At 40.0% G+C, this 20962-nt stretch overlaps 2 protein-coding genes across 3 annotated transcripts in view; both read left to right on the top strand.

The window, feature by feature from the left end:
- The window catches only part of LOC143029621 (uncharacterized), a 181124-nt gene that overhangs the window by 35547 nt on the left and 124615 nt on the right, over positions 1 to 20962 (top strand). The gene's annotated exons all lie outside the window — the stretch shown is intronic.
- On the top strand, positions 644 to 1621 carry LOC143029981 (serine/threonine-protein kinase Chk1-like). The gene has a single exon (XM_076193192.1). The coding sequence runs from the start codon at positions 644 to 646 to the stop codon at positions 1619 to 1621; it is 978 nt and encodes a 325-aa protein (XP_076049307.1).

Below are 20962 nucleotides of genomic sequence, written 5' to 3'. Positions count from 1 at the left end.
GTATATATGTACATATATGTGTATATGTATATATGTACATATATGTGTATATGTATATATATGTCTATATATGTGTGTGTGTGTGTGTATGTATGCATATATATGTATGTATATATATAATATATATGTATATGTATATATATATGTGTATATACATATATGTATATGTGTGTGTGTGTATATGTATATATATATATATGTGTGTGTGTGTGTGTGTGTGTGTGTGTGTGTGTGTGTGTTTGCATGTACATGCATATATATTGTATATATTTATCATAGATATACTAACAAAAAAACAGTCCCTCAGAGGAAGAGGAAGCGGAAAGCTATAACTTCATTAAGGTCATGTACTTTTTTTCCATATCTAAAACCAGGCATTTCTTGATCAAGATATTTCAAGTTCATTCCAGTCTTGTAATTCGTATGAATTTCAAAGAGAATGTATATCTATCGACAAGATAAGGAAAGGAATGTATTATTTTTCATAATTAAGAATATGTATCACATGGTAAGATTATTTCAACATCGCTCCCTTTTCGCTAATCATACAAAGGTCATAGTTCAATCTGCATTAGATATCTTGCGAAAATATGCGCTCCATGGCTCCAAAAGAAATTTGATAAGATTATGTTTCTTTTTTACAATGGCTTTTTTTAATTTGTGCTGGAAGCGACTTCAACGGTGGATTTCGAGAAGAGAAGAGAAAGGCTACGACAACGAAGAAAGCAGAAGAGGTTCCTCCGAAGAAGCAATCGACGAGACTGAAGTCTTCAAGAACCTCGTCACCAGAGTCCCGAAGAAGAAAATTTTACAGGAAAACACGAAGAAGGCCGAGACCTTCCTGTATTCCTCGGACTGGTGCAAGCTCAAGCTTCTCGGAAGAGGATCCTTCGGGAAGGTCGTCCTGATGAAGAACGAGACTTCAGAGGAACTCGTCGCACAGAAATCTGTTCCTCGGTTCTTCCAGTCGACGGCTCTTCGAGAGGAGTACGTCCACTGCCAGATCCAACACAGAAACGTCGTCCAACTCATCTGCTTCCAGAGGACGCTCAAGAAAGTTGTTCTGTGCTTGGAGTACTGTGCAGGAGGATTTCTCTCCAACGTCATCGGCCACATCAACGAAGAGGAAACCCATAAACTCTTCGATCAGCTCATGGAGGCAGTCGAGTATCTGCACTCCAGAGGAGTCGTGCACCGAGACCTAAAGCCGAGGAACCTCCTTCTGACGGAGGAAAAGATCCTCAAGGTTGCCGACTTCGGTCTAGCTGCCATGTACGTCGTCAAGAACGAAGAGGTCCTTTTCAAAGAATGCGTGGGAACAAGGGCATACACGGCCCCCGAAGTCCTTGAGTCCTCTAAATACGCGGGTCCTCCGGTGGATTTGTGGTCCTGCGGCGTGACCCTCTTCACCATGATCAACGGAGAGAAGCCCTGGGAGAGTCCCGACTTCGATAACCGCTTCTACAAGCTGTGGGTGAACGAAGACGAAGGCCTCAACGATTTCAGGGTCTGGAACCGCCTGAGCGTATCCTCGCAGGAGATTCTTAGAGCTTTTCTTGCGGTAGACCCTTTCCAGCGTGTCCTTCGATGGCACACTCTTCGGGCCCTTCGAACTGGCTGAACGCTGAGCCCCTAATAGCCTCTTATTACCCAAAGGAGACTAAAAACACACTCGGGCCATTAAATGCTGCACCTACAGTCTTTACTTAAAAATAAATAAAGTGAAAAAAACGGTCAGTATCGAAACGTTGTTTTATCTGGCCCACAGCGATTTTAGATCTTATAAGATCTTTCCCTCAGCTGAATAAAATCACCCGGCAGCATCCAATAAAATATAAAAGAACACTAATTTTCTCTGGCTTGTATAGTAGAACTTACCTCAGTTAAACAAAATCATTTGTGAAGAATGAAAAAACAAAACATGTATCGTAAGCTCTCTAACAAGAGGAGGATCTCGTGGAGATATAACGATAATGGGTAATAACAGCATGTGTGTACGTGTGTATGTATGTATGTATATTAGACCTGTTCAGAAAGCAACTTTTTCATATTCTCATACGTTACTGTACTTTTTACCGTCTTTTTTGACCTGAAGTACATTTATTCTTATCTAGAATGCATTACCGCATGGAGGCTTTTTTTTTCTTTTTTTTTTTTTTTATCTAACCAAAGAGGCCAATTGCGAGGCCTTTTTAAGCATATTTTGTGGTATAATTTTTTATCTATCTAACATAGAGTAACAAATTAGATACCAAATGAGTAGGCAGGATCTATTCTACACATATCAACCGTTAGAACTGTTGAATTTTCCCCGTGATTTTAATAGATACAAAATTGTTGAAAATCTTTACTTTTTTTTACTAACCTGGAGACATGGTTTTTGTATGGAGCACGATACAACAACAAATAGTTGTCAAATTAAAGCATTTTAATGGTCTCAGACTGCCAGGAAATAGATTTAATTTGGAAGAGGGTAGATGCAACTTCGCCAACCGTGTAGTTAATAAATGAAATAAACTTCCTGCAGAGGCAGTGCAATGTAGTTCAGTTCGAAGCTTTAAAATTCGTTTAGATAAACACCTAAGCAAGATGATGTAATGCCTGCCATATATTAAATATTGTTTGATTATTTGTCTGTTATTATTTGTCTGCTTATTTGCTTGATTTTCATATATTCTTATTATTGACTATTTTCCTGTTTTTTATTATTTAGATAGACCTATGTATTTATTTATTTTATTATTATTGTTTATGTTATCATTTTTATTTGTTTATTTATCCATAGTATCATTTTTTTTGCATCCGACCTAGTTATGGACCCAAAGGTCTCCTGTCAGCATGCTCCTCCTTTATAATCCTTTGTAATATATAATATATAGTATATATATATATATATATATATATATATATATATATATATATATATATATATATGATAATAAGAACACGGGTACGTGTCATATGCAAAGTAGACCACTTGGAAAAAAAAACTAGCGAAGCAGATCGCTTTTGTATATTACATCCTCAGTGCAAAAAGTGAAGATGTAATATACGAAAGCGCTCTGCTTCGTTGGGTTTTTTTCCAAGTGGTCTACTTTGCATATGTGTATATATATATATATATGTGTGTGTGTGTATATATATATATATATGTATATGTGTATATATATATATATATATATATATGTATGTATGTATGGGGGGTGAGGTGGGTGAGATAGTATTTGTGAGCAAAATTTTGACGCAGCCCGAAGGGATTTCTCCCCGTCTTCTCCTTTAATGAATGGGGGGACGGAGAGGGGGGGTCGCCGATTTAATGAAGCGGCCTTGCTGTGGATGTGCTGTGTCTTGCGACACTGCTTCTGATCCAGGGCAGTGGACAAGGTGCAGGGATGACCCGTCATCCGGAAGGTGCTAAGATAGGAGGGAGGGTGGAGGGGTGTGGAGTGTATTCAGGGATGGAATGGGTGGGAGTGATTTTGTGCCTTTTCCTTTTTGGCTACCTCCCTTGTAAGGGGGAAGAAGCCTTGTTGTATGTATATATGTATATGTATATATATATATATATATATACTGTATGTATATGTATATATATATATATATACTGTATGTATATGTATATATATATATATACTGTATGTATATGTATATATATATATATATATACTGTATGTATATGTATATATATATATATATACTGTATATATATATATATATATATATATATATATATATATGTATATATATATATGTATTTATATATATATATATATACGTATATGTATATATATATATATATAAACGAAAGGCCTGTAGATCAGATGTGGGAAATATTTCAAAATACGCTCACTAAGATGATTCAAACTTACATTCCTTTTAAGGACAGACGTCCCCCAAATCAGGCTCGCCCAAAGTGGCTCGACAAAGAAACTGAAAAAAGTATTGCTAAAAAGAGACAGGCTTATAAGAAATATAAGTGCTCGGGTGCATCTAATGACTATGAAAGTTATGTATCAATACAGAGAGATTTAAAAAAGACAATAAGAAAAAGAAAACGACAATACGAAATGAACATCGCTGAGAAATCCAAAGAGAATCCCAAAGAATTCTATAGTTACATTAGAGATAAAAAGGTTGTTAGGAATCACATTGGTCCACTATTATCTGCTGACGGTCAACTTGAATATTCAAATGAAGGAATGTGTAATCTCTTAAACAATTATTTTAGCTCGGTATTCGTAAACGAAACACCTCAAAGTGAATTCCAAACTGAAACCTGTGAAAAGTCTGGGGTAAACTTACTCACTACGGTAAATATAACAAAAGAAACAATTAAAAGGTGTATAGACAAACTCAAAGTTAATAAAACACCAGGGCCTGACGGTTGGCATCCAAGAATCTTAAAGGAAATGAAAAATGAGATTGTTGTTCCATTAGAAATTATTTTCAAGAAATCCATCATATCCGGAGATGTCCCAAGAGAATGGAAGCTAGCTAACGTTACTCCCATATTCAAAAAAGGTGACAAAAAGAAACCAAATAACTATAGGCCTATTAGTTTGACTTCGATCGTAGGAAAAATAATGGAAACTATCATCAGAGATGCTATCGAATATCATTTAGAAAGTAACCGTTTGATAAATGATAGCCAACATGGTTTCAGACGGAAACGTTCTTGCGTGACTAACTTACTCGAATTCTACAACACAGTTGTCTCGAATTTTGACAAAAGAAACAATATAGATTTAATATATCTAGACTTTGCAAAAGCTTTTGATACCGTCCCACACGAAAGACTTCTTACTAAATTAGCTTTGCATGGAATAAGTGGTAGCCTATTAGGTTGGACTAGTAATTGGTTGAAAGGTCGAAAACAGAGAGTTGTTTTAAATGGAAAAACTTCTGGATGGAAAAGTGTTGCAAGTGGAGTTCCTCAGGGTTCCGTTCTTGGGCCACTTCTATTCATAGTATATATAAATGATATAGACCATGGACTAAAATCTACTGTTTCCAAATTTGCTGATGATACAAAACTGTGCGGAGTGGCAAATGATCACTCAAACCAATTAGATATTCAAGAAGATTTAGATCAATTACAGCAATGGTCTGAAAAGTGGCTAATGAAATTTAACACAAGTAAATGCAAGGTAATGCACATAGGTAAAAATAACAGCAAGTACGATTACAAGTTATTTGGAAATTCGTTAACAAAAGTGGATAGTGAAAAAGATCTCGGCGTAATTATCAGTAACGACCTCAAATCATCCAAGCAGTGTATTTCAGCCTCTGAGAAAGCAAATAAGATTCTGGGATTGATTGCGCGATCTTTTGATTTCAAAAGTCCATCACTCATTAACAAGCTATATAAATCGTTAGTTCGTCCACATTTGGAATATGCTGTTTCCGTATGGTCACCGAATCTCATTAAAGACATTGACAGACTGGAAAAAGTACAACGGCGAGCCACAAAACTGATTCCAAATATCAAAAATAAATCATACGAAAATCGACTTAAGCACATGAATCTGTTTTCCCTAAAAAAGCGTAGACTCAGAGGTGACTTGATACAGGTCTTTAAGATTTTAAAGGGAATTGACAACATCAAAAGTGACCAAATTTTCACATTGAATGAGAATCAGACAAGAAACAATGGTCTCAAACTGTCCGGAAATAGATTCAATTTGGAAGTAGGTAGAAACAACTTTGCCAACCGTGTAGTTAATGAATGGAATAAACTTCCTGCACAGGTAGTGCAATGTAGTTCAGTTCGAAGCTTTAAGAATCATTTAGATAAATACCTAAGTAAGATGCTGTAATTATTATAATTTATGTTATATTATTTGTTTTTGTTTTGTTATAATTTGTCTGTCTGATTTTCATTTATTATTAGTTATATGTCAATTTATTATCATTTACTATTTACCTGTTTGTTTGTTATTCAACTATACCAATGCATTTATTTATGTATTTTAATTGTTGTTTACATTGTTATAGTTTTAATTTATTATTAATATGATTTTTTTTTTTTTTGCATCCGACCTAGATATGGATCAAAAGGTCTCCTGTCGGCATGCTTTGCCTTTGTAATCCTTTGTAATCCTTTGTATATATATATATATGTATATATATATAATATGTATATGTATATATATATGTATATATATGTATATAATGTATGTATATGTATATGTATATATATATATGTATATATGTAATATGTGTATGTATATAATGTATATGTATATATATTTATATATATAAAATATGTATATATATATTTGTGTATGTGTCTGTGTTTATATATGTCTGTGTGTCTCAGTGTCATTGTGTGACGGATACAAGAGAAGTGCATATACTTAAGTACTCTCTCTTTGATCTCTTTGAATATTGTCTGAAGAATCCAGTCAGGTCTTACAGTAGGTTGTCTGCAGTGACGTCAATGATGCCTCGTGACGTCATTGATGCGCCATGAAGTTATTGGTGTATCATGACGTCATTGCTGGTTCCTGACGTCATATCTTCAACTGCTGATATCACAATCGATACCAGACTGCCGCTCGTTCCTTGTCGTCCGCCTCTTTCCTGCTCTCTCTCTTTCTCTCTCCCTCCCTCTCTCCTCTTTTTCTTTCTTTGTCTCTCTCTCCCTCTCCCTTTCTGTTTCTCTCTCTCTCCTCTCTCTCCTTCTCTCTCTTTTTCTCTCTGTTTTCAATCTCTATATCTGTTGGGGTTGTAAAAGGTTAAATTTCCTGGGAAATTGAATGACATCATTCTAGCATCCACACTCTAGTCGCTTTTGATTAAATCCTCACACACACAAAAAAGTAATTTTTTCCAACATTTCTTTTCGCGATTTCCCTTAGCGCCTTTGGACAGAAACGACAGTTAATTCGGGGAACGTTTTTTGGACGCTTTTGTTCACATTGAGAACATCGTACTGAAAAGAGAGAGGGAGAGGTAAAGGGAGAGAAAGAAAGAGAGGGAGAGAGACAGAGAGAGAGAGAGATCTCGACAGAGAGAGAGAGAGAGATCTCGACAGAGAGGGAGAGAGACAAAGAGAGAGAAGGAGAGAGAGGGACAGTCGGACTCTTGGCCTGTAATGGATTCATTCATCCTGCTGAATGAAACATTCTGGTTCAAAGAAGAATGTCGTGGGAAGAATGTGCCAGTGGCTTGAAGACTGAAACCCAAAAGGCCCGAGCTTCCCAGGGATGATGGGGTTCTTCAGCTGAAGAAAATCCGTGACTGTATCTCATCGTTCTGAAAGGATTAAACAAGTCTATTTCTTTCTCTCTCCTCTCTCTCCTTCTCTCTCCTCTCTCTATCTATCTTTCTCTCTGTTTCTCTCCCTCTCTGTCTTTCTCCCCATATATATCTCTCTTTCACTCTATCCTCTCTCTCTCTCTCTCTCTCTGCTTTCTCGTGCCTTTCCCCTTTTTCTATTCCTCTCCCCTTTCTTTTTCCCCTTTCTCCCCCTTCTTTTTCCCCTTCTTTCTTCATCTCCACTTAACCCCTCCCCTGTCTCTTTCGTTTCCTCCATTCTCCTTCCCTCCATCTCCCCTACACTCCTTTCCTTCCTCCCTGGCATAACGCAATTACGCGTAATACAATATACAAATGATGACCTCCCATATTCAGACTTGTATGTTATTAGTCACAAGATAAGATGTATTGTCATTAGGACTGTGTATATGTGCTTGGCTTGTGTGGTGTCTTTGTGTGTGATTCACCAGGGTCTTGGTTCCCGTGTTGGACTCGTGATGGACAACTATTTCCCTCCCGGAAGAGAGCTCAGAGGTCATACATGACCGATCTATGGGTAATGCTGTGAGCTTACGCACACACACACACACACACACACACACACACACACACACACACACACACACACACACACACACACACACACACACACATTTCCCCCGCCCACGAGAGTTGGAGTATCAAGCCGCAGCGCAGTGATACTGAAATTGTTTCAGCCCTGGGCGGGACTCGAACCCGGACCTCCGTAATGGCGGCCGGGAACTCTAACCACCGCGCAACGATTTTGTGTGTGTGTGTGTGTGTGTGTACGCACACATGTACTTCCTCCTTATAGCACATGACATCCTCACATAAAAACCAGTCATAATGACTAACAGTTTCCATTAGACTCCCAGAAGAGTACAATGCCGTCTGGATCCCTGCTTGGTCATACAACGAAGTAGCAGCCCTCCCCCCCCCTTTTTTTTCTGTCGTAAGACCGTCTTTGTTCTTGATATATATATTGAAAAATATACCTTGTTACGTTCTCCCCAGCTATCTCATTACCAAATTGAAAGTCAACAAAGGATCTAATTGAATAAATGTATTGGTAATACGTTCTTTCTATAATCACTGTCAGCGTTTTTTTTTTTTTTTTTTTTTTTTCTTTCTTCTTCTTCTTCTTTTTCTTTGTTCGTGTTCGCGGTATTTTTACTAGCATATCTTTTTTTTCTTCTTCTTGTTTTCTTTTCTTTTCTTTCCTTTTCTTGAGCTAACTTCGTCCCCGCTTTATGGTCGCCATTAGTTTCTGTGTCTCCAGAAAGGACCTGGAAGGTCTTTAAGAGGTTCTTCACTCCTGACTTTGGTGAGGTACATGACGGAATCTCTCTCTCTCTCTCTCTCTCTCTCTCTCTCTCGGATGAATCAAATCATTTGACGGCAGCCAGTATAGAAATGAAGTACATGACGGTCTCTCTGTCTCTCCTCCTCTCTCTCTCTCTCTCTCTCTCTCTCTCTCTCTCTCTCTTTCTCTCGGATGAATCAAATCATCTGACGGCAGCCAGTATAGAAATGAACTCGTGAATGCTAATATACATTCTCCTCTTTTGGTGCCAACACTCGTTGCTATAGTAATATAATTTTTGAGAAAATAATTATAAAAGGAATGAAAGATATAGGTATATGACTAAATATTCGACAGTGTATATTTTTATAGTTACTACATCTATCTACGTATATTAGCATCTATCCATCTATTTATCTCTTTTCATGTTTATTCCGCTTCTTATCTCCCTCCTCTCTTCTCCCCCTCCCTCCTTCCATCCTGTTATATATATATATATATATATATATATATATATAATATATATATATATATATATATAATACACATACATACACATATTTATCAACCACAACACGTTTTATTTCTAAGCCATCAACATCGAGGGAGACTCTTGGAGGCCAGTATGCAGCAAATGAAACGTGGTACGGAATTAAAGTGTATTGTAGTTGATAAAAAAAAAATGTACATCTGTTCACTGGGACCTATTCTGTGTTGTACATCCATACATATATATGTATATACATATATATATATATATATATATATATATATATATATATATATATAAATATACAATATGTGTGTGTGTGTGCGTGCGTGTATATTTGTATATATTATATATATATATATATATTATATAATATCAATAAACTTCATCGGCCATTTATCATTTCACTTTTCGATTCATTGGAGGTCTTTGTTTTCGTCCAGTTGTCTGACTTTTATATATATATATATATATATAACGACACGGACGAATGAACACACATGAGCTGGTTTTATTGAAACAAAATATGATTATTCAACGAATAGTCTTTGAGTGCGTGCCTGCGTGTATGTGTGTGTGTGTGTGTACGTGTGTACGTGTTTTCTCGTCTTTGATATAACTGTCCATTGTTGCTCTCAGTAATCTAGTTTTATTGTTGCACTGCTTTTATATATTCATTTTACTGTTTTCATAATTTTCTTTAAGTTTATTTATTTATGTATATAAATTCATTTTCTGCATTCATTAATTCTTTGTTTATTCTATTTTTTATATTTTTATTTTTCACTTTTATTTTATTATTACTGTTATTTTATTTATTTATATGTTTTATTTATTTCATTTTCTTTTATTTTCTTTTTTCTATTTAGTATTATTATTTCATTTTATTTATGTAGGTTTAATTTATTTTATTTCATCTTATTTTCTTGTTTTTTATTTTATTTATTTATTTTTATTTTATTTATTTATTTTATTTCATTTTATTTTATTTGTTTTACTTGAACAGACCAATAATGACGATAAAGGGAAATAGAAGAATAGGCAGATAATTAATCTGGCCGAAGAGGAGAGAAGGACCAAATCACCATTTTTGTGGGCATTTGCATAATTATATAAAAATGGCCGACATATTCCGAAAATATGACTAAGGGATATGTAGTATTATTTTGACGAAAATTACGAAATTGATCAAGAAATCAGGAAAAAATTATGGGCACGAATGTACGTTCATATGTATTTGCATGTGTGTTTATATATACGTGTATTTGATTCACCATGGTCTTTGGATCACGTGTTGGACTCGTGTTCGACAGCTATTTCCCTCCAAAAAGAGAGCTCAGAGCTCGTATATGACCGATCTGTGGGGAATGCTGTGACCTTACACGCACACACACACACCCAACTCCCCGCCCACGAGAGTTGGAGTAACGACCTGCAGCGTAGCGATACTGAAATTATTTCAGCCCTGTGTGGGATTCGAACCCTGACCGCCGTAGTGGCAGCCCGGAAATCTACCATTGCGCCACGAGTCGTGTTGTGTTTTTGTGTGTATATATTTCAGATCGAGGCAAATACGGGTTTTGAGTATTTAGTTTATATGTATTGTGATGAAAGCAATTTTGCAAATGAAATTGTATTAATGCAGTAACAGCTGAAATATATTTGCAAAAAATATATATTTGGAATGTCCGCAAAATTACACTTAATGCGTACATTGGCGTAATTTGATTAGTTATTTTTTATTTTCAGTTATCCTTTATTTTTCGTTAATTACATTATCATTTTATCATAAGTTATTTTCAGTTATTTTTCATATTGAGTCAGTTGTTTAAGATATTCACTTAATATACTTGTCATTCTTATCTATTTTTCATTTACTATATCTTGTTTATCTTTTCAAGTGTCTATTATTTTAATATTTTATTTTGTTTTATTTTATTTTGTTATTATTCACTTTGATTTGATTTATTCCATTTTATCTTATTTTTATTTTGTCTTTTGATTTAATTTAATTTAATTTTACTTTGTTTTATTTTTAGTTTATAATTTTATTTTATTCCATTTTAATCTATTCTGTTTCATTCTATTATATTATACTACATTCTATAATCATTATCTTTTTTGAGATCTCTCAGTTGCCTTGCTCCAAGGGAGGAGGACGGGGTCGACGGAAGCAAAACCGGGGTCCTGCCTCCTCTCACTTCGCCTCGATTCCCCGGCGAGAGCGAGAGAAGAGAGAGAGAGAGAGGCTTGCATGAGGAACAAGTCCAGAGGAAATGCAAAAAAGAGACTTAGCTTATATCCCGCGGGCTGAGAACTTTTGTGTGTGCAAGAGAGAGGGAGGAAGAGAGGGAGGACAGGAAGGAGGGAGGAAGCGAAGGAGGAGGGAAGGAGAGAGAGAAGGAAGGGAGAGACGCCAAGAATTGGGGAATATATTATAGGAGCTCAGACATGCAGATACATGGACGATTTCACGTATACGGATAATACACAATTCGTACATGGACACATGCGTACACATAGACACTTACGTACAAGCACGTGCACACGCAGACCCTCACACGCACATGGACACACGCATATGCTGACACGCACATGCACGCGTACATACAAGACACCACGAGCATAGCTCCCCTTCCCGTAAAATACAACTAGGTAAATACACACGCGCGCACACACGCACACACACACACACACACACACACACACACACACACTAACACTAACACTAACACTAACATTAACACGTACAAACACACACGCGCGCCCGCGCACCACGACCACAGACGGGACTCCACGAATGAAGGCATACTCGTCCCCAAGATCGACTAAATGGAGCTGGGACCCGTCGTTTACTCGGAGCAGTTCGTGAATTAGAAGGAAAAAAAATTCTATTGCTTTAAAATGAGGAGAGGAAATGAGTCGGAATATTAGATCTGCTTACTTCTCTAAGCACACAATTAGGTGGAGAAATAATGTGGATGAGTGGATGTGTGTGTATGTACGTGTGTGCGGGTATGCATGTGTGCGGGTGTGTATGTGTGTGTGTGTGCGGGTGTGTATATGTGTGCGTGTGTGTGTATATGTGCGTGTAAGGGTGGGTCTGTGTATGTACGTATGCATGTTTGTAAGTATACGTATGATTATATATATATATATATATATATATATATATATAATATGCGAGTGTATTTTTGCGTGTATGGATGCGTGCGCGTGCAATTATACGCGTGTACGTGTGACCCCGTGTGTATGTTCATCCGTGTGTAACCTGTGCACATGTACATGTACGTGTACATGTCTGCGTATGTGATCGTGCATGTGTTTGCCTCTTCTAATACCTACACATATATGCCTATGCATATGCACAAGTTTGTGAAGGAATACACATATTCATACAATACACACGGAACGTTTTCCATCGTTGACGGAGAGCGAGGAAACGTTCTTGGATGTGTTAAGTGGCGAAGCAGACGCCTCCGTCATTGTAACTATGGTAATCAACAAACTTGAGACTCGGAGGGGAGGGGGAGGGAGGAACTCCACAGAAAGGAAGCTTTTGTCCGCAAAGTAAGTCGAGTTGTTGGTTCAAGGGGGCCAGGGGGTGGGGGGGTAACTGCGACAAAGGGGGTCGTATTATATGGCATTCTATATCTTCATTCACTGCAGTGTAGCCAGCTGATAAGACAAGATAAACCATGTGGATAAGTGTGTGTGTGCGTGTGTGTGTGAGAGAGAGAGAGAGTGGAGGGAGATGGAGAGATCCGTCATGGCCTTGGACGACGTGCAGGACTCGCGACCTACATCTATAAGCATCACAGATAAGAGCTAAGAGATTATATAGAAATCAGTCTCTGGGCGTTGTGATTCTCCTTTCTCTCTCTCTCTCTCTCTCTCTCTCTCTCTCTCTCTCTCTCTCTCTCTCTCTCTCCCTCTCCCCCTCTCCCCCTCTCCCTCACTCTCTCATACACACACACACGCACGTGCACACACACGTACATACGCACACACACACACGCACGCAAAACAAACACCTTACTCAAGGAGAACAGTAATGACGCGCGCGCGTAAGGCTTTGTTGTCAACGTATCATATACATGTTAACTATATTCTAGTTAATTACTTTGTATCATGTTAAAATCCGAACGTTGCAAAGGCTTACAGAAACGTTTATATATTTTTCATTTGCTAATCCATCCATTAAAGGTTTAGTGGTTAGTTTTGCGTTTGAAATAATGTTAGGATTCTAGGATAGAAGGTCATACTTTGAAGCTGTTTTCGATCGTTTAAATAGTTATCTCAAGACTGGGCATTATTTGGTAATAGAGGTTAAGTTGGGAGTTATCTCGTGGTCACGTAGCAGTTTAGATAACAAGGTATAATGTTTTGTTTAAGTAGTTAAGAGATGGAATTAGTTTATGTATTTTTTATTTGATTGCCTATTCATATATTTATTTGTTTGGTTTTATTATTATATTCATATATTTATTTGTTTGGTTTTATAATTATTTGTATTTACTTGTTTATTTTATTCATTTATTATATTCATTATTTTCTATATTCGTGTATACTTATATGGCTACGATGATGATGATGATGTGATTTAATGTCACATGCTCGCCTTTGTAAGGAGGCTAAGACGGTGCCCCTTACAGACGACTTTGTAGGATGGAATCTAATGGCCCATACCCTTGGTTCCACTTCGCCGGTAGCAGGGTTCGAACCGCCATCCCCTCGACCTTCGCCGCAAGTAACGACGCTGTAACACACTCGGCCAGGTACTATCCTGAGCCATTAGTGATTTTATATTCACGATCGTTGTCTCTCTATTAAAGTAAAGCGAGAAATGATTTAATATTTGAGGATGAGACACAAGACAAGATTCACAGGATTCGAACTTGTTTCTAATCGAATTCTTGGTCGTTCGGCGTGAACGTGTGTACAGTTGGTTAATAAAGTCTTGGCAACAGGATGACCAGATTTCTCGAGCGGAAATGTGCTAGACAGAAGTTGAAACAATGCTATATTGGGAAAAATAATGCTGAATTTTTCGTTCCTCTTAAAGCAAATGGTTTGTTATATATTTTTATTAATTATGTTAAATTTAGCCTATTTTACTTAGAAATGATAATTGTAATTTTTAAGGGAAATATGCTAAATTTAGCATAATTATGCTAAATATGCTCACTGTACTAGGCTGTCAGCGGGGCATCTTTACCTGATTGAAATAGCGTTTTGCTAGGCACTCCTTCTTACTCCCCCCCTCCTCTTTTCCCCTCCTCTTTTCCCCTCTTCCTCCTTTTCCCCTTGTTCCTTCCCCTATCTCTTATTCCTTACTCTACTCCTCGTCCTCCACATCCTCCTCCTCCTCCTCCACCACTACTCCCTTCTCCGCCACCACTCCCTCCTCCTCCACCACTCCCTCCTCCACCACTCCCTCCTCTCCCTCCATCACTATCTCCTCTCCCTCCATCACTATCTCCTCCACCACTTCCCCCTCCTCCTCCACCACTCCCTCCTCTCCCTCCATCACTATCTCCTCCACCACTTCCCCCTCCTCCTCCACCACTCCCTCCTCATTCATCACCTCCTCCTCCTCCTCCACCTCTCCCTCCACCACCACTCCACCTCTCCCTCCTTCACCACCTCCCCTCCACCACCATCTCCCCTCCACCGCCACATCCCCTCCACCGCCCCATCCCCTCCACCACCACCTCCCCTCCTCTTCTACCACCAGCTACCCCTCCTCCTCCACCACTCCCTCCTCTTCCTCCATCGCCACCTCCTCCTCCACCTCCTCCACCACCTCTTCCTCCTCCACCACCTCCCCTCTTCCTCCACCACTCCCTCCTCCCCATTCATCACCTCCTCCTCCCACCACCTCTCCCTCCAACACCACTCCACCACTCCCACCTCCACTACTCCCACCTCCAATACTTCTCCACCTCCTCCATCACCACCTCTTTCTCCTCTACCACCTCCCCTACCGCTCCACCATCTCCCCCTCCTCCACCACTCCCTCCTCATTCATCCCCTCCTCCTCCACCACCACCATTCCCCCTCCTCCTTCACCACCACCATTCCCCCTCCTCCTCCACCACCATTCCCCTCCTCCTCCACCACCACCATTCCCCCTCCTCCTCCAGCACTTCTCCCACCTCCTCCTCCAGCACTTCTCCTTCCTCCTCCTCCTCTTCCTCCCCTCCTCTTCCCCCCTCTTCCTCCTCCACCTCCTCCTCGCCCTCCTTCCTGTCCTCTTCCGAGTCATGGCACTGTGCCACCCGTTATGACTTCAATATTGACGTCATTATGTCTTTATTTTCCTGCTTGCTCCTCCTCGCTTCGGCATCCTCTGCATTCGCTTGCACTTGTTCTCGCTCTCCTCTCCTCTTCTCTGAAGCTTTTTGTTATTCGAGTAATATATATGCGCGTGTGTGTATGTACGTGTGTGTGTATGTGTGTACGTACGTGTGTGCGTACATACGGTCCTACTGTGTCCGGATGGGTGCGGTTGTTGGTGACAATGCGAATACTGTTAACCGTTCTGTCTTCTATGGTGACCGATTTTGTCGGTTGAGGGCAAGAGAACGGTTTTGTCTGCTATATGATTTGTGTATTGATTTATTTATTTATCCATTTGTCTTTATTCCTCTATTTATTTATTTATTTATTTGCTTATTTGTTTCTTCGTTTACTCGTTTATTTATTTATTTATTTATTTATTTATTTATCATTCTGATCGACGAGGGAGAAGCATGCCGAGAAGAGAGACCTTTTGGTCTATAAGTAGGCTGTGAGAGAGAGAGAGAGATAGTGAATGAGTCGGAGAGAGAAAGAGAGCAAAACACAAGTAAACAAATCTAAAGGAAATACAAACAAATGCCCCCCCAACCCGAAAAAGAAACAGAAACAAAACTGAAAGAATCACAAACAAACAAGCAAGCAAAGCTGGAGAAAATGCCGTGAAGATGGAAGAAAACGGCGTGACCTTGTTTGGAACCAGCTTGCCATAAAAGAGGTCACACGTGCGTTCAAGAGTTCAATATCTTCGTCTTGATTGGCGTCAGACTTCCCCCTCCTTCTGCTTGGCGCTCCGGCGCCAGGCAACGTGCCGCTGGCACCGATAGGATCCGCTGACATTAAACATTGCGAGAAGATAAAACGCATATGTGTTTTATTGTTCCGCGGTAGCAAAGTTGATGGGCGTGAGGTAGGGTGGGTGGGCGTGATGTAGGTGGTGAGGCTGTGAATGTGAGGGAGTGGGGGCCTGGGTGACGGTGAGGGGGTGTGGGTGTGATGTGGTGGAAGTAGGGGCGTGGGAGGGGTATGGGGGTGGGCGTGAGTTGTGGGTGAGTGGATATGGTCGTGGGTGACGGTGGGTGGGAGTGAATTGGGTTTGGGCGTGAACAGTAGCTGTGTGTGGGTGAATGCGGGTGTGTGTGAGGTGAAGGTGGGCATGAGGTGGGGCGGGTGGGCGTGAGCTGTGGGTGTGAGGTGTGGGTGGGCGTGAGGTGCGAGTAGGTGTGAGATGAAGGTAGGTGAAGGTGGGTGCGGGTGGGCGTGAGGTGAAGGTGGGTGCGGGTGGGCGTGAGGTGAAGGTGGGTGCGGGTGGGCGTGAGGTGAAGGTGGGTGCGGGTGGGCGTGAGGTGAAGGTGGGTGCGGGTGGGCGTGAGGTGTAGTTGGGTGCGGGTGGGCGTGAAGTGTGGGTGGGTGCTGGTGGGTGTGAGGTGTAAGTGGGTGCGGGTGGGCGTGAGGTGTGGGTGGGTGTGAGGTGGGCGTAGGCGTGCATGCAAGCGAGCTTGAAGCTGGCGCAAGTTTATTAGCCTACCCCGGGAGCATTACGCAGAGCCTCCGTCTCGTGTTATTGTTTGGTGAGCGGAACGTTTTGCTGTACGTTCTCTGTGGAACGTTTGTTTCTGCCTTGGACATATTAAACGTCAAGTATGAGCCGTTTCCTCCCGTGATTTCTCTTTCTCTCCCTCTCTAATTTCTCCCCTTTCTCTCTCTGTCCTCCGTTTCTGTTGCTGTTTATCTTTTATTTTGTGTCTCCTGTTTGTCTCTCTCGTTCGCGTTCTCTGCGACCACCCTTCTTGATAGTTAATTGGAAAACTCTCTCTCTACCTCTATCTGTCTATCTCTCTCACTCTTTCTCTCTCTCTCTTTCTATCGCACACACACGCACAAACACACACACGCGCGCGCACACACACGCATACACTCATACACAAACACACACACATTGACTCACACACACACATTCATTCACACACACACACACACACACACACACACACACACACACACACACACACAATTCACTCTTACCCACGCAACATATCAAATGCAAGAAATCTAACTTCAGAGTTTTAATTGTTTCGAAAAGTGTATTTGACGTAAGCATTATTACACTATTGTTGCCCTGTTGTAGCTGGAATATGTGAGTGAAAGGTGCCTCCATTTGATATTAATAATAATAAAATTAAGAGTTGAGCTACGTTACCAGTTGACCTGAGAGTAATGAGACCCTTTTATTTTCTTCGTCCTTTGTCATGTCGTCCGACACTGAGTAAAGATACTTTTTGGAGTCCTTTGTACACCTTATCAACGGCCACAAAAACTCCTCCAGTCACGAATTTTCGTAAAGTAGTCGTCCTTGTTTCCACCTGTGCTACCGATGTGAATTGACTCGCCTGGCGGCAGTTAGAATAAAAAGAGAAAGTATCACGCGGTAGGGAAGGGCTCTACCTCTTATAATGGACGATATGGGGGACAGAAGGTCTGTCGTTATATCCGAAGATCCGTTATATCCGATGGAAATACTGGACAGATCCGTTATATCCCGAAGTTTGTCCGGTATTAGAGATTAGTAGGATTAGAAATTACAGTAAACCCTCGATATAACAGGTTATGGGGACAGGGGTCTGTCGTTATATCCGAAGATCCGTTATAACCGAGGATCCCTCGCTATAACGGATGAAAATCCGTCATAGCGAGGGTTTGTCCGGTCGGATTTTTTTGTCCGTTATATTCGATATCCGGTATATCGAGATTCGTTATATCGAGGGTTTACTGTATTGCTGCTCTTTATCTTCCTGAAAACCCATCACTAGTGAATAGAAACCTAGTGAATCCACTAAATTATATTACTAGTCTTCAATTTGTGACCCACAAGGGGTCATTGAAGCATAGGTTGAGAACCAGTGACCTAGTAGGGGATTCCACGGAAATGAATAAAATTGTCTGACGACAGCCTGAATAGAAAGAAGAATTTCCATCCAGTAATGAAGGGACTACGATATCTTCCTTGAATATGATAGTCTGTTGATAGCCAGAATTGATATGAAAAACTGGGAAAGGGAGAGCGCTGAGGGAGAATGAGGGAGACGGGAGAGAAGAGACTAAAAGTGGGGGAGATGAAAGAAAATTTGATACGGCACAGGGTCATCAAAAGATTGTGTCCCCGAGGTGTGGCACCATCCGAGAGGGCCAGTGCCAGGAAATGGAAGTGCCAGGCAAAGTCATCAAGGGAAAACAGAATGAGTAGATAGGGCAGGGTGACAAGTATAAATGGGATTTGAAATTTGTTGCAAACATGCACTACTATTACTACTACTACTACTACTACTACTACTACTAATGATCATTTGGGATCGGATGCCAAGTGAAAATAATTGCTCTAAGTCTGGAAACACACACATACACACACACACACACACACACACACACACACAGTCGTGTATGGGTGTGCCCGCACATACGTATATATACATACATGCACGCGAGTCTAAATCTCACAATTCCTCTGTGTGTGTGTGTGTGTGTGTGCATGCGCACATGTACCACATACAACTTGACGGTTATTTTTACCGTTATTCACAATCGTTATCTTAGTTGTCCACCGTGTGACGCTATTATCACGGTCTCCACGTTATCACTCTTAAATTTGCTCTTTGTCTTTTATCTTCATCTTTCGCGACAGTTTCCTTATTTGGACGTCCTTATCCTTCTTGGCAATTTTGCTCTCGGTTCTAACTTTAACTGGTCTCAAGAAGTTTGACAGAGCTGTTATGAAAAGGTCATTCAGCCTTAACCAACCAGGAAACTATATCGTGTTTGAGGTAATAGTTTATATTTAGTTATTTGTATCTAGTCCTGTGTATATATATGTATGTATATAAACGTTTGTGTGTGTGTGTGTGTCTATGTATATGTGTTTGTGTGTGTGTCTATGCGTGTGTGTGTGTCTATGTTCACCTTGGTTCACCTTGGTCTTTGGATCATGTGTTGGACTCGTGATCGACAGCAATTTCCTTCCCGGAAGAGAGCTCAGAGCTCGTATGACCGACCTATGGGTATGTGTGTGTTTGTGTGTATGTATGTGTGTGTGTGTGTGTGTGATTCACCATGATCTTGGATCACGTGTTGGACTCGTGATCGACGGCTATTTCCCTCCCGGAAGAGAGCTCGTATGGCGGATCTATGGGTAATGCTGTGACCTTACACGCACACACACTCCCAACTCCCCGCCCACAAGAGTTGGAGTAATGACTCAAAGCGCAGCGATACTGAAATTACTTCAGTCCTAGGCAGGATTCGAACCTGGACCGCCGTAGTGACAGTCGGGGACTCTACCAACCGCACCACCGAGTGTGTTTGTGCAGTATTTCTTTATAGCATATATAGTATCACCTTTTCTTATGTACTCGCCCTGCCAGGGAAACTTAATTCATCGTTAGCCATTGGGTTCGAACCCGGGCCAACGATATGTGAATAAGAATAGAGACCAGTGCGTCGCAATGCAAACCTTTCACTCAAGATTGTTTACATTTTAGTCATTTTTAAACTCTTGATAGGGATGCTTTGAATGAAGCATCTAGGTCCATTTGAACAATGTGGAAAAGTTGATTACAAAAATGAATATATAAATAAATATAGTAGATGAATGAATAAGATAAGTTGAAGTAGGTAAATAAGTAAAGTAGATGATTGAATAAGTTTACGAAATGGATGAAATAGGTTATTAGGAAACATGAATGAGTGAATAAAAATATGAATAAAATAGGTGTAATATCATAACTTTATTTCGTTTTCTATATGGAGCCACAAAAACCATAATAAATCATATATAAAAATGAAAAATAAAATAAACAAATAGAAATATAGCAAGACCCGGTCTCTCAGTAGTTGGCCATATTTTATGCGACAATTTGTCATTTTTTTCTTTTAAGTTTATTTTGTTTTTAACTTTTTGTTTCCAGACAATGTAAAACGCTTTGCAAAAGTGTATTTAGGTTTGTAACGAGAACGCAGGCAGAACACTTGAATAATAAACGAGTGAATAAATAAATAGATAAGTATACACACGCGCGCACATACACACACGTGCACATAAACATACAGGCACACACACGCACACACATACACATACCAACAAACACACATAAACACACATACACAGACACTTGCGCGCACACACACAAACAAACACGCACACGCAGGCACAAGCACAACGACGTACACACACATAGACACACACACACACACACACACACACACACACACACACACACACACACACACACACACACACACACACACACACACACACACACACACACACACACACACACACATGCACACGCACAGACCCATACACACACACACACACACACACACACACACACACACACACATGCACGCTACTTACATACTTACCTAACCTAAGAGTACTTACATAATCTACCTACCTATCTGTCTTTTATGCAAGAATCGACGATTACGCTTTTTACATCACTCCATCCTCACTTCCTTCCTCCCTGTCCCAAGTACGTTGGTAAAGCTTTTGGAATCATCTTTCCGCCTAATTAACTGCAAATTTGACTTCTCCA

This window comes from Oratosquilla oratoria, chromosome 11, assembly GCF_046742065.1.
Source record: "Oratosquilla oratoria isolate Oo_2021 chromosome 11, ASM4674206v1, whole genome shotgun sequence".
Lineage (NCBI taxonomy): Eukaryota > Metazoa > Arthropoda > Malacostraca > Stomatopoda > Squillidae > Oratosquilla > Oratosquilla oratoria.
The sequence above is the reverse complement of the archived record's forward strand: the minus strand, read 5'-3'. Positions and strand labels throughout refer to the sequence as shown.